This window comes from Amia ocellicauda, chromosome 3, assembly GCF_036373705.1.
Source record: "Amia ocellicauda isolate fAmiCal2 chromosome 3, fAmiCal2.hap1, whole genome shotgun sequence".
Classification (NCBI taxonomy): Eukaryota; Metazoa; Chordata; class Actinopteri; order Amiiformes; family Amiidae; genus Amia; species Amia ocellicauda.
In genome coordinates this window covers 13,110,836-13,123,281 of record NC_089852.1, presented here as the reverse complement: position 1 = coordinate 13,123,281, position 12,446 = coordinate 13,110,836, and the positions used below count along the sequence as shown (strand labels likewise).

Here is a 12,446-nt window from a genome sequence, read left to right as displayed (position 1 = left end):
CGTTATTAGCTACAATTAGCTGAAGTCTCCACAGAATAAGCCTTCTTCAGCATGGCGTCCTTGGTCCTGCATTGCTTTTTAGGGCAAAGTGGGTCTTTGCCTAATGGCACATTCGCCTGCACCAGCCTGGACACGAGTCCCCTATCGGTGGGAAAGATCCCAGTCTCTTCTGTTCTGCCCCCGCTGTTCCGTACATGGAATCCACCTGCCATCGCAGGAGCAGATGCTGGCTGGCTCCACGTGGATTTCACAATGTCCACGTAATCATCAAGGAGGGAAAGCGTCTCCGCAGGTTTAGCGGTTTTCTCCCTCACTAACAGATTTTTTTTTTTTGGAACCTCTTCCTGTGGGCACCACGGGACATCCACTGCCATAGCCACACGTCTCATCAAGGCCTTGAACTCTATGCTCGGCCCTTGAAAGTGCTCAGACACTGAACTCGCTGCCTCTGTGAAAGATGGAGGATCTGAGATATCTGAGCGCAACGCCACATGGGGAAACTGCGTGGTGTACACAGCCCCCTTCTCTTATCAGTGCATTCTGGGGATGCCCCTCACCCAGTGCACGTACTGGTCATGTCCATCGTCCGAGGGCAGCTTGCCCTGGCACCTGGAACAGCGGTGGAAAGCACCCTTCGGCTTCATCCCGATTAGAAGATCCATCTCTGTCCCCTTCATCCAGACCCTTTAAGTAGATTGACATCTCTTGTGGCAGATGGACTTCGCCAAACTCCTCAGCGCTGATAATGTGAGGTCGACACGGGTGTCCAGAGGTTGATAGAGGGTCGATGCGATGACGTCCAGGTTGAGAGGTCGATGGAGTGGCATGAAGGTTGACGGATGTGGTTGACAATGTTGGTCGAGGTAAACAGCGGTTTGTCGAGAGATGTTCTCGATGTGTCGAGCAGTATTAAGTCTGCCGACAGAGATCAAGACAATCCAGAGAAGATACAGCGGAACGGTCAGCTGACCAACCACGGGGAGGCTGCTCCAGCAGAGTAGTCTCCTTCCTCTTCCCTCTCCTATCGCCACTCGAATCTGTAAATGAAGAATGGATGGTACAGGAGGTAAAATCGTGCAACAGATCTCAGTATAGGGACCGAGGCAGGCTCTGAGCGAGACTCCCACTGCACACTTGCCTCCGCAGAGAAACAATAGTAATTATAAAGACTGGATTGGAAAAAAAATAAAAATAACACTCCGTAGAGGATTACCAAAAATTAAACCGAACTCTGAAGAGCAGGTGAGCACGCTTCTTAAAACTTGAAGGCGATCGCAATTGAAAACGCAATAAAGCACAATCACTGGCAAGGTGAAAGAAGAAATGGTAGGGAGCTGCAGTCAGTAGGAGACTTTTCACAGAAGCTGGGGGGGCGTGTCTTCCTCCTGCCAGCATGGCCCCTATTGGGCAGTTTTGGTACATACTTTCAATGATTGGCAGGTCCCATTAGGTAATGGCTGTCTTTTGATTTGAACAGTATTTGTAAAAATAAAAGGCTCACTATCTAAATCTCATTTTGTTTATTGGACCCAAACACCAGTGATATAATGAGGGGGTGGTGTATTTGTAAAAATACAATTTTAAACTGGAAAGACATCTTTGAATCAAAACTGCAATTAACAGACATCCAGCAATGACAGAACTGGTTCTTGTATCGTGGGGGGGAGGGGTTCCAGTTACCACCTCCCCATCTAATGTGTTAACCTCTCCAATGCCCCCACCTTTTGCCTCATTGTAATACCTGAGCTTGCTAAACAAGAAGGAACACCCACCACCGTCTTATGTAAAAGCTCAGTAAAAATAGTTCTCCTCTGAAAGGTACAGTGGGGGCGCCTGGATGTATTACATCACAGTTCATTTATGTCTTAAGCACAGCTTGCTCGTATTTGAGAGAGGGAGGGAATGTGGAAAGCTGTATTGCGAGGACTGAATACTGTAAAATGCAAATAGAAGTATTTGGGGAAATAGAAGCAACAGGGAAGTATGAAATGGTCTCAATGAAAATTTACAGTGAGGGGAAAAAAGTATTTGATCCCCTGCTGATTTTGTACGTTTGCCCACTGACAAAGAAATGATCAGTCTATAATTTTAATGGTAGGTGTATTTTAACAGTGAGAAACAGAATAACAACAAAAAAATCCAGAAAAACGCATTTCAAAAAAGCTATAAATTGATTTGCATGTTAATGAGGGAAATAAGTATTTGACCCCTTCGACTTAGTACTTGGTGGCAAAACCCTTGTTGGCAATCACAGAGGTCAGACGTTTCTTGTAGTTGGCCACCAGGTTTGCACACATCTCAGGAGGGATTTTGTCCCACTCCTCTTTGCAGATCCTCTCCATGTCATTAAGGTTTCGAGGCTGACGATTGGCAACTCGAACCTTTAGCTCCCTCCACAGATTTTCTATGGGATTAAGGTCTGGAGACTGGCTAGGCCACTCCAGGACCTTAATGTGCTTCTTCTTGAGCCACTCCTTTGTTGCCTTGGCTGTGTGTTTTGGGTCATTGTCATGCTGGAATACCCATCCACGACCCATTTTCAATGCCCTGGCTGAGGGAAGGAGGTTCTCACCCAAGATTTGATGGTACATGGCCCCGTCCAATCGTCCCTTTGATGCGGTGCAGTTGTCCTGTCCCCTTAGCAGAAAAACACCCCCAAAGCATAATGTTTCCACCTCCATGATTGACGGTGGGGATGGTGTTCTTGGGGTCATTCCTCCTCCTCCAAACACGGTGAGTTGAGTTGATGCCAAAGAGCTCGATTTTGGTCTCATCTGACCACAACACTTTCACCCAGTTCTCCTCTGAATCATTCAGATGTTGGCAAACTTCAGACGGGCCTGTACATGTGCTTTCTTGAGCAGGGGGACCTTGCGGGCGCTGCAGGATTTCAGTCCTTCACAGCGTAGTGTGTTACCAATTGTTTTCTTAGTGACTATGGTCCCAGCTGCCTTGAGATCATTAACAAGATCCTCCCGTGTAGTTCTGGGCTGATTCCTCACCGTTCTCATGATCATTGAAACTCCACGAGGTGAGATCTTGCATGGAGCCCCAGACTGAGGGAGACTGACAGTTATTTTGTGTTTCTTCCATTTGTGAATAATCGCACCAACTGTTGTCACCTTCTCACCAAGCTGCTTGGCGATGGTCTTGTAGCCCATTCCAGCCTTGTGTAGGTCTACAATCTTGTCCGTGACATCCTTGGACAGCTCTTTGGTCTTGGCCATGGTGGAGAGTTTGGAATCTGATTGATTGAATGCTTCTCTGGACAGGTGTCTTTTATACAGGTAATGAGCTGAGATTAGGAGCACTCCCTTTACGAGAGTGCTCCTAATCTCAGCTCGTTACCTGTATAAAAGACACCTGGGAGCCAGAAATCTTGCTGATTGATAGGGGATCAAATACTTATTTCCCTCATTAACATGCAAATCAATGTATAACTTTTTTGAAATGGGTTTTTCTGGATTTTTTTGTTGTTATTCTGTCTCTCACTGTTAAAATACACCTACCATTAAAATTATAGACTGATCATTTCTTTGTCAGTGGGCAAACATACAAAATCAGCAGGGGATCAAATACTTTTTTCCCTCACTGTAAATGTCAACTTTTGGCATTTGTTTTAATTCGAGTGATTCCAATCTGCTTCCCTTACTGTACAAATCCGGGCCTAAAATGCAGGTTACTTTAGGGCAGGCACTGGCGGGATGGAAGGTGAAATTAGTGATGCTCTTTGCAATGTCAATTTTCTGTCTGAGGGCAGAACATGTAAGTTAGTCGTAGCCACACTGTTAGGGCCACATGTCTTGTTGGATATGGTACACTGTTGGCAGAGTTGCAGGTGGTGCAGTTTTGATAATGCCCAAGTATTAACATGCAAGGTGTTGGTTGCTGATAGTTTGGGGGAATTCAGCAATTTTTTATGCAATTAGTAGAGTGTAAAAAATATTAGTTGAGTATTTGCTTGATTTTCTTTTAAATCACAATGTCATGTAAAGGTTTTAATTGTCATTTCTAAGGTGGGGCTACGCTGAGTGTAAAATTATAAAAGCTTCATTAATGCCGAATCTTCATTATTTGTATAATCGTTAAAAATATATATATATATATTGATAGAATTTTCAAATCTATTAATAGCTGTCTCAAAGTTTTACATTTTACTGAAGCAGCTGTGAAATGTCTACAGCAATGTAGGATTTTAGAAAACTACTTTTTTGAAATGTATGTAATAGTGCAATATTTGTGCATACGATGTGGACAGTCTGTATGAATACTTTATCCTGTTGCTGTATTTAGATTGTTCTGTTTGGCGTGAAGGTGCCAATGAATTATGTAAGCACCTTTAGTTTTATTTTTATTTCTTAGTGTTCTTATTCAAGGGTACTATATTCATGCACCCTATTGGTTATATCTTGTACTGTAGTTTGCTGCACTGTACAGTTTTTGTTATGCAACTCTTCAATATAACTTTCTCATTATGTAAGTTTTATCTATGTAACTCGCTGAATTTGGACCACATCACACACAGTGTACACCATCACATTAGCATTGCTTTAAGTTTGAATCAGAAACGAAATATCCGATATTGTTCTTAACTGAACAATGTCTGGAAAAAGTATTTTAGAACTCTGTATTTAAGGATTCTTTCTAAAAAATTTAAAAAATGTAAGTTAAAAAGATTCAGTAATTTGTTTGTTCAGGCTCTTGTTCCTCTTATATTCACAAGGGTCCAAAAACTGCCTCTGAATGAGACTGCCTAAGTGAAGACCGTGCTACAGCTGAGCTGTGTGTGCAGTGTGTTTGTGGGTGGGATGGATTGATGGTGAGATGGAGTGCTTTCGGTGTTGAATGTTTGTTGGTAATGAATGTCATGGTAGTTTGCTGATTAACTATGGAAACCACATTATTCACCTAGGAATTGTGCTGTGGTTTTGTTTATTTATTTATTTTTTCTTCAGATTTATTGACGATTTAAATATTTGTTTAGATGAAAAAAAAAAAAGAAAATTCTATATCAACTTGGCCTACATCTGCAATAACATTCTTGCAAGAACAACAAAACAGCAGCACTTCCACAGCTGTCACTTTTTTTTTTTTTGCACATACTTTTTTTTTTTTTTTTTAAGTAAAATTGAAAAAATGTCTCTAGAATGCTATCCCTAAAAAATATTTTGTGATATGAAATGTCATCTTGTCTGTAATTTCCTGACACCGCGGCACCTTGTTATATGGTATGACACTGGAAAATGAAGCAGCTAATGTTAGCTGCATTTTAGCAGCGTTTTGGGAGTGGGACAGGAGCTGGCATCTGTCTCTCGCATTGCCACACATTGCTCCCATTCCTCTGTGTGTTTCTGTCGCAGGTCCAGCACCTGGGTTTGTTGTGCTGCCACTTTTTATGTGCCATAGACTTTATACAGACTTTACACAGCACAGTGGTTTGCTCGACATTGCTTCAATGTGCATTTATAGGATTGTTTGGCTCTTAATGCATTTTGTATCAATTTATATTTTAAGCGATCGGGGTGGGGAAAAAGCATTTTTAAACTGCACACATGCTTTTTGTTTTTTTGTTCTCTGCATACCCCTAGAGAATGACAGTGGAGATTGCCGATGTGCCCTTTGCAAACATGGCAAAACTAAGATTCTTGTGCACATAACAAAATGTTGATTTTGTGATTCAGGCATTTTATACTGATTTAAAACTTCATCGTGCAAAAACAAATTCAAATTAATTGAATTAATTAGATTAATCGCCCAGCCCTATCTCCAGCTGTATTTTCCAGTATGATTTTTTTATCTTTTGTTTCAGTATTTTGTACAGTTGATTCGGATGTAGAACTGTAGACTCTACATCATTGTTTCTTAACCCTTGGCCTGTAGGATCCCCTACCCTGTTGGTATTTGTTCCAACCGTGCTTTCAATTAATTGAAGTAATAATTTCATACTTCAGAGCCTTTTAATTATTTTAAACAGTAGGGGTTTTAAGTTAAGTTTCAATTTGGATAAGGAGCTTAATGTATTAAGGAGCCAACTTTTTATCAGTTAGTTTACAATGTCAAATGTAAGAAAATTATTACTTTTTAAGGGTTCAATTTAGTAATTGAGAGCTCGGTTGGAACAAAAACAAGCAGGGTAGTGGGTCTTCCAGGACCAGGGTTGTGAACCACTGCTCTACACAACTGGGGGAGGTTAGCATTCCTGCATTGTAGCTAGTCTGGGACGTGTCTGATAGTGTGGTTTCAAGTATGGTAGGACAGGTAGAACCCCTGACACTGAGCCTTCCCTTCCCTGGATTGAAAGAGTATTTTGTTGCCGTGCCAAATGTATTGCTTCCCGAAGTGCAGTGGAATCGTTCCTGTTTGTGCAGCATCTTCAGGAGTACAGACAGCCGAACAATGGAAGGATATGTGATGACACTCCGCAGCTCTGCTCTAAACTGTGTTTTATATGTAAACTGTAAACCCCTAAAATTAAGCCCTCCCCCCACCTCACTCTTAAAGTGGAGGGGTGGAGGGCTGTGGAGTGGGGCAAGAAACAGGCTTTGGCTGTAATTAAACTACATTTTATTATCTGGATGTGACATTGACAGCAGATAACTTCCCTGCTCTTTGGAAACCATTCTGCTCGATCTTCAGTTGTCCGCAATGTGTGCTGGGCTTTGGTTTGTTTCGTGTTGTTCATTGGGGGGTGGCTGGTGAGCTTTGGGGTGCGCCCCCCCCCCTCCCCTCAGTATAAAGGTAGGGGAAACACTGTAGTTTACATTTCAAGGTCTTTGTACTCCTCATTGTGCAATACTCATAGCAGTTTATAAGATAAGATTTCTTGCATGGTGAGTTACTGGGTAGAAGTGTGTAACTAGTGTTGCTCGTAAGTGATACCAGGAATACTGGGTTGTTTCCTTTCTGTATCAAGGGAAATATTACATTGGCTTTAGAGGAAAACTAAAGTTTTTGGTGATCTGGATGGTGCAGTAGTAGGTTCCTCTCCCGCAATACAGCCAAACTGAGCATGGTTTATTTTCAGGACTATTTACAGTTTTGAAGCTTCATCTTGTCTTGAGGTAATCTTGAAAGGAAGCAGCTTTGAAAAAGATAGTTTACCAGAACGTTATCTCATTTTGAGGCTTTGAAAGCTACGAAGTCTAAGTGCAGAGGTGTGCAAATATTTGGAAGGTCTTATCTTTTCCATGGTTCTTCTGTGGCATTTAGCCTATCTTTTATTGTCCAGTAAAATCTTATACATGCTCTGTTCATGTAAAGTGATGTTACCAATTTTTGTTAATGGTAATGTCTTGCGTTTCATAATTAATTCAAGGCACTTTTCCTGTTTCTTCATATTCAAAGATGCATAACCTGATTGAAGTTTACTTGTGTATGGGGAAGAATGAAGAAAAAATTATATAAGCACATTAACCCAAAATGTGGCCTTAACCTGTCACTTGACTAAACTGATCACATCCCAGAGAAGAACAAAATACAGGTTCTTCACAATTTGTCAATTTAATAGCATTTCAATAGTGTTATTGAAGCTCAGGGGGAAGCATAGAAAAAAGGACATCTGGGTTAATCCCTTAGATTTTGTTGTAAAAAGTTGTAAATTTGGAGAAATATAAAAACAAATTAAAACAACTCTATTCCAGGAGACACTGTCAGAGTTCACTCGGGCTTGACTACATGAGGAGCTGACTGTACACGAGGCAGGCAGGAGCTCCTGTTGTAATCCTATTCAGTTTCTGACTCCCCTGTTTCCTGTCCTTCCAGTTCTATCTCCAGGACACCAAGAGCAGCAATGGCACCTTCATCAATAGCCAGCGCTTAAGCAGGGGCTCCGAGGAAAGCCCGCCATGTGAGGTCCTGTCCGGTGACATCATCCAGTTTGGCGTGGACGTGACGGAGAACACTCGCAAAGGTGAGAGCCCATCACCCCCCCCAATACATACCCTTAACTATTTTGGAGTTGTTTTTTTTCCCCTTTCTCCTTCCAAAGGCATACAAATCTAATGCTTCTGTTTTTTGGGGCATTTTCTCAAGATTACCTTAATCTAATTCTCCATGATGCCAAAACCATGTGAAGGTTACAGCTCCCCCTAATGGTGCATTCTGGCAGCACCCTTCAGTTTGTACATGAGCATTGACCAAGAATGGCTGATGTTTGTGAGCAATAATTGTGTAAAAACGAACTGTCTGAGCTTCAGATTGGGGCTTAACGATGTGTTGCTTAAACTGCATGATCATTTTAAAATTGTGACAAAAGCACAACTGTAACTTTTCCCTACATCTGAGAGGATAAAACCTCATTGTTATTTTTTGTTAGTTTGTTTTGTTTTTATATAGATGTATTTGAGATGATGTAGGTTTAGAAAAGCAGGTGGAGCTGAAACCCATGTGCTGCATTAACTTATTAAAATGGTGCTCTGACCCTCTTGTGGGTTTTGTTCATTGGCACAGAGGTGCAGAATGGTTTTGTAACCCGGCAGAGAGCTACTTGCTGGGCTACTAATGTTGTAATGTGTGGAGATGAAATGGCTGTTTTCACAATCGTGGAGTAGGGTCAGGCAAATGCAGTGTCGCTTCATCAGCTAATTACGGACAGTGCTGTATTGCAGCAGTACAGGACAGGAGAATGCAAGAATGCAACTGGAGCTGCTTCTTCACAGAACTTTCTGATCTTAGATTATTTCTTACTCACTTGATCAAATTAAGAGAACTGGGAGAGTGGCCTAATTGTATGGTAGCTTTGTTATCCATTCAATTTTTCACTTTTGCTGTGAATCATATTCACAGGCCGGCTAATGGACCATTTTGGGATCTCCAGCAGAGTCGTGGGACTACTTACTGGGTCTGGGATCCAATCAGTTGAACCACTTTGAACTTGGATCTTTTAGCTCTTGTGCTTCTACTGTTAAAGATCCTTCATGTTTACCTTTACACCTTGTGAAGAAATGTCAATCCACAACCACCTTCCTGTATTTTCTACAGTATTTGAACAGGCGAGACTTAAACTCTCCCAGGATGTCAAAGTTCCAGTGATGCATTTACAGCTTTCTACAAAAACGAAAGACATTGCTGTATCGAAGCTGGGATGTCTCAATCAGTACTTCCTCAAACTGTATCGCCTGTATTCAGATTGTGTTTGTGGCTGTAACACTTCTCTTGAAGATCGTTTAAATGTGCTCAGCTCACTTTTGCACAGTCATTGTTACACGTGTGCTTTCAGTGTGTAGTGCAAAATACCATTTGCTCAATATGTTGAAGTAGTTGGAAAGGAAGTTGTCCTCCCATGTAGATCACATGGAGGAGAAGAGAAGCACGTTAGCCAGTATAAATGCAGAAATACTGCTGTGTGTAACACATGTGGAGGCAAGATGATATGGTGTTGTGTGCATGGGACTGGTAAATAATGCATCTGTGTGTTACATAGAATGCATCCATTTAAATACAAATTTTAATGTTATAAAATGGCTCCAGAAGGTCACCTGACTTTTGTTTCTCTGGGGATTTCTAATGTTGAAGTTGTACATATTTGAAACTTTATTGGTTTAATATTACATGTGCTCTTTTTTCCAGTTACCCATGGATGCATAGTATCTACAATCAAACTCTTTTTACCAGATGGCATGGAAGCTCGGAGAAGATCAGAGTGAGTATATTTATGATACCAGTATTATTCAGTTCAGTAGTTGTATTGCAATTTAGAGATGGGGCCTACCTATATTTGAGCATAATGCTGTTTTTTTAATTGTTAACACTGGCATTAATGCACACATGGACTTTGCTAACTTAAGTAAAACAGAGGACACCTAGATTGGGACATAAAATTGCATAAAACGAGTATGTGCAGTGAAAATGGAGTACTGTGCAGAGAAGCCTAGTGAAGTACTGAAGTATTTAATCATTTAAGGACTTAAACATTTAAATGCTGTTAGACATGTCTTGGGTACCGATCTCTTAAAACATTTAAAGATTATAATAAAATCAGATGTTCTCAGTGTACACCAAATGCTCACCGATTCTGCATGGAAGTCCAATCCAGAATTGGCTTAGTTTCTGCTTGATTCATGCAAAATGTGAACATTATGCACAACAGTGAAGTGTTGACTATAAGTTAGCCATATCAGCCAGTAAAAAGCCTTAGTGTCTTAGTTTAAAGACTGTGGGCCAACTCTAGGATTTTGGTATTTATATTTAAAGTGGTCTAGCTTTTTCCCTTTGTGAACTGCATTTGCAAATGTATGGCACAATACATTTTTAATAAGTTTTGGCTTCAGTCAGTTACCAATCGTGTGTATTTGAATGACTACACAGAACAGAACAGATTTCATTTTTTTTGGGTTCTTAAATTCATAAATGTTTTCGCTAACAGTGTATGATAGTTCTCGGATTTGAGAAAAACAATGTAAAAATTGTTTATAATGTCTAGAATTGAAAGTGTTAAATGGTGAAGTTAGAGGAAAAGGTAATGCAAAAGGACCACTCTGTTTGCAGCTCCCTCTCACCTGTCTAGCCTTGTACAATTTTCTAAAAGCCTTCCAGCTTTGGGTTTGCATGTTCCTTTTTGATGAATTTCTAACTGAGTTTCAAATTCAGCAATGTGATCCAGACTGCAGAGACCTCTGTGCACCAGCAAACTAAGTAGGGTTCAGTCAATTAGGCTTCATGTGATGTTTCAGGAATGCAGTCTCTCTCTCATATGATGACACCCGAAGACTGATTAACTCTTACCAATACAGTCCAAAAGACTGAGTGTGCTGTGGTATATCTGTGCTGTATTACAGTGTGTAGATTTGAGAGAGGCAGTGGTTAGGGGTCAGCTTCCATAGACAGATGGATTTTCCACAAGATGCTGCTTTTGGCTGCAGACCTACAAGGGCTGCCAAATATGCAGACACAAGGTGTGTGAGTATCTAGTTTTCCAAGTGATCCAACCTCAAGGGCTTCTTCAGAAACAGGGGCTGCATTTTAGGATATCATCTTAACTAGGTTTCAGCTCCTTTGGTTTTGATCTGAGATGAATGTCCCCAATTGAAAAGTGAGGGTTTGTTCTCTTTCTTTGATGATGCCAACAGTGCAGCTATCTTGAAGTGAAATGCTTAAAGGTGAAGGAAATTTAAATGCTTTTCAATAATGGAATCCATTCAAGGCTATTCATGTACATTAGGAAATTGCTTGCAAATCAGATTGAATGTTAGTTAACATGGTAATCCTTTTACTGTATCAGCTGCATAGTTTGTGAATATTCAACTGTATCAAATGCTTCAGTGGGTGAATAAATTAGTCCAGATTTTATTAAACTGCTTGTTAATGTAATTACTTCCTACTCCACCTTGTGGATATGTGATCTCCTTGTATGTCCTATGTGGTACTGCATTAAAAGATTCACATTTGTTTTATATGAGAACAGATTAAAAGACTCAGATGGGCCTAAATTACTCTTGAGAGTGTGGGTTGCAGGTGTTTATTTGTGACCTTGGAAGTAATCCATATCGCGGACATGTCGGAAAATTTGTTCCATCAGAGAAAGTAATAAAGTGATGCTCACCTGTTCCCATAATGCAGAGCTTTCTAGTGAGAGTGAGTCTGTGAAAACGAGAAGTGTTGCATTTTTACAACATGCAAATTAACCTTCCTCAATTCTCAGCCTGAGCCATATGCGCAGGCTCTTTTTATCAGGAAAACCTGTGATTTTGTCCTGAGCAACCTCTAAGGAGCCTACCGCACTATAGCAACTCCAAGTGCAGTGTCTTCGGTATAATTAAGGGGAGACCACGCAGAGGTATTTTTAGCAGCAGGCCTCTTGTTGTTAAACAGCATTACTCTTTGGCATCACGCCAGGGCTTCGGGCTGCAACTACAACTGATGCAACTCAGTGGCCGCTTCATGTTCTCAGTCATGGTGTTTACCTTGGGGGGGGGGGGGGCGTCGGGGTGTGTGCATTGTGCTCCTGAAGTTGTGCTGCTGTCAATTTTGCTTCCCAGGGAAAAGCCCTATATATCAAGACTGTTGCATCTTCAGACAGTGACTGTGAATTATTAAATTAATTCCAGAAATTACGGAAAAAAAATAAAATGTATCACTATCTGCAGAAGAAATTTTAAACATCGGTACAGTAGGTTATATTTGTTTTTAATCTTACAAACGCTTCACTGATTACCCAATATTCTGAATTAATTGCTTGTTTCTGAGAGTAGGGAGGAAATATCTATTTTAAAGATGTTTAGAAGTAAATGTCTGTTCATTTTCCACCGTAAATTCTGTAAATATGCCAAGACAATATGCCATTTCCTCTGAGCCTAGTAGACTCTCCTACCTCATCTTTGGCCAGCAGATATAGCTTTCTTCAGTAATTGGATGCAGATTTTGTCTAGCTGTTGAAGGCAGGACATATCCAAAATCATTGTAATTATTTTTAAGAACTTAATTTAAAATGCAGATCTTGCTTTCAAACC

General features: G+C 40.8%; 1 protein-coding gene across 11 annotated transcripts in view; it reads left to right on the top strand.

Moving 5' to 3' along the window:
- slmapa (sarcolemma associated protein a) overlaps nucleotides 1–12,446 on the top strand; it is an 86,365-nt gene that overhangs the window by 23,863 nt on the left and 50,056 nt on the right. For all 11 annotated transcript variants that reach the window (XM_066698242.1, XM_066698240.1, XM_066698239.1 and 8 more), the window contains exons 2-3: nucleotides 7,762–7,909; nucleotides 9,568–9,640. In XM_066698242.1, coding sequence (XP_066554339.1) covers nucleotides 7,762–7,909; nucleotides 9,568–9,640 — 221 coding nt within the window. The remainder of the gene's footprint in view (nucleotides 1–7,761; nucleotides 7,910–9,567; nucleotides 9,641–12,446) is intronic.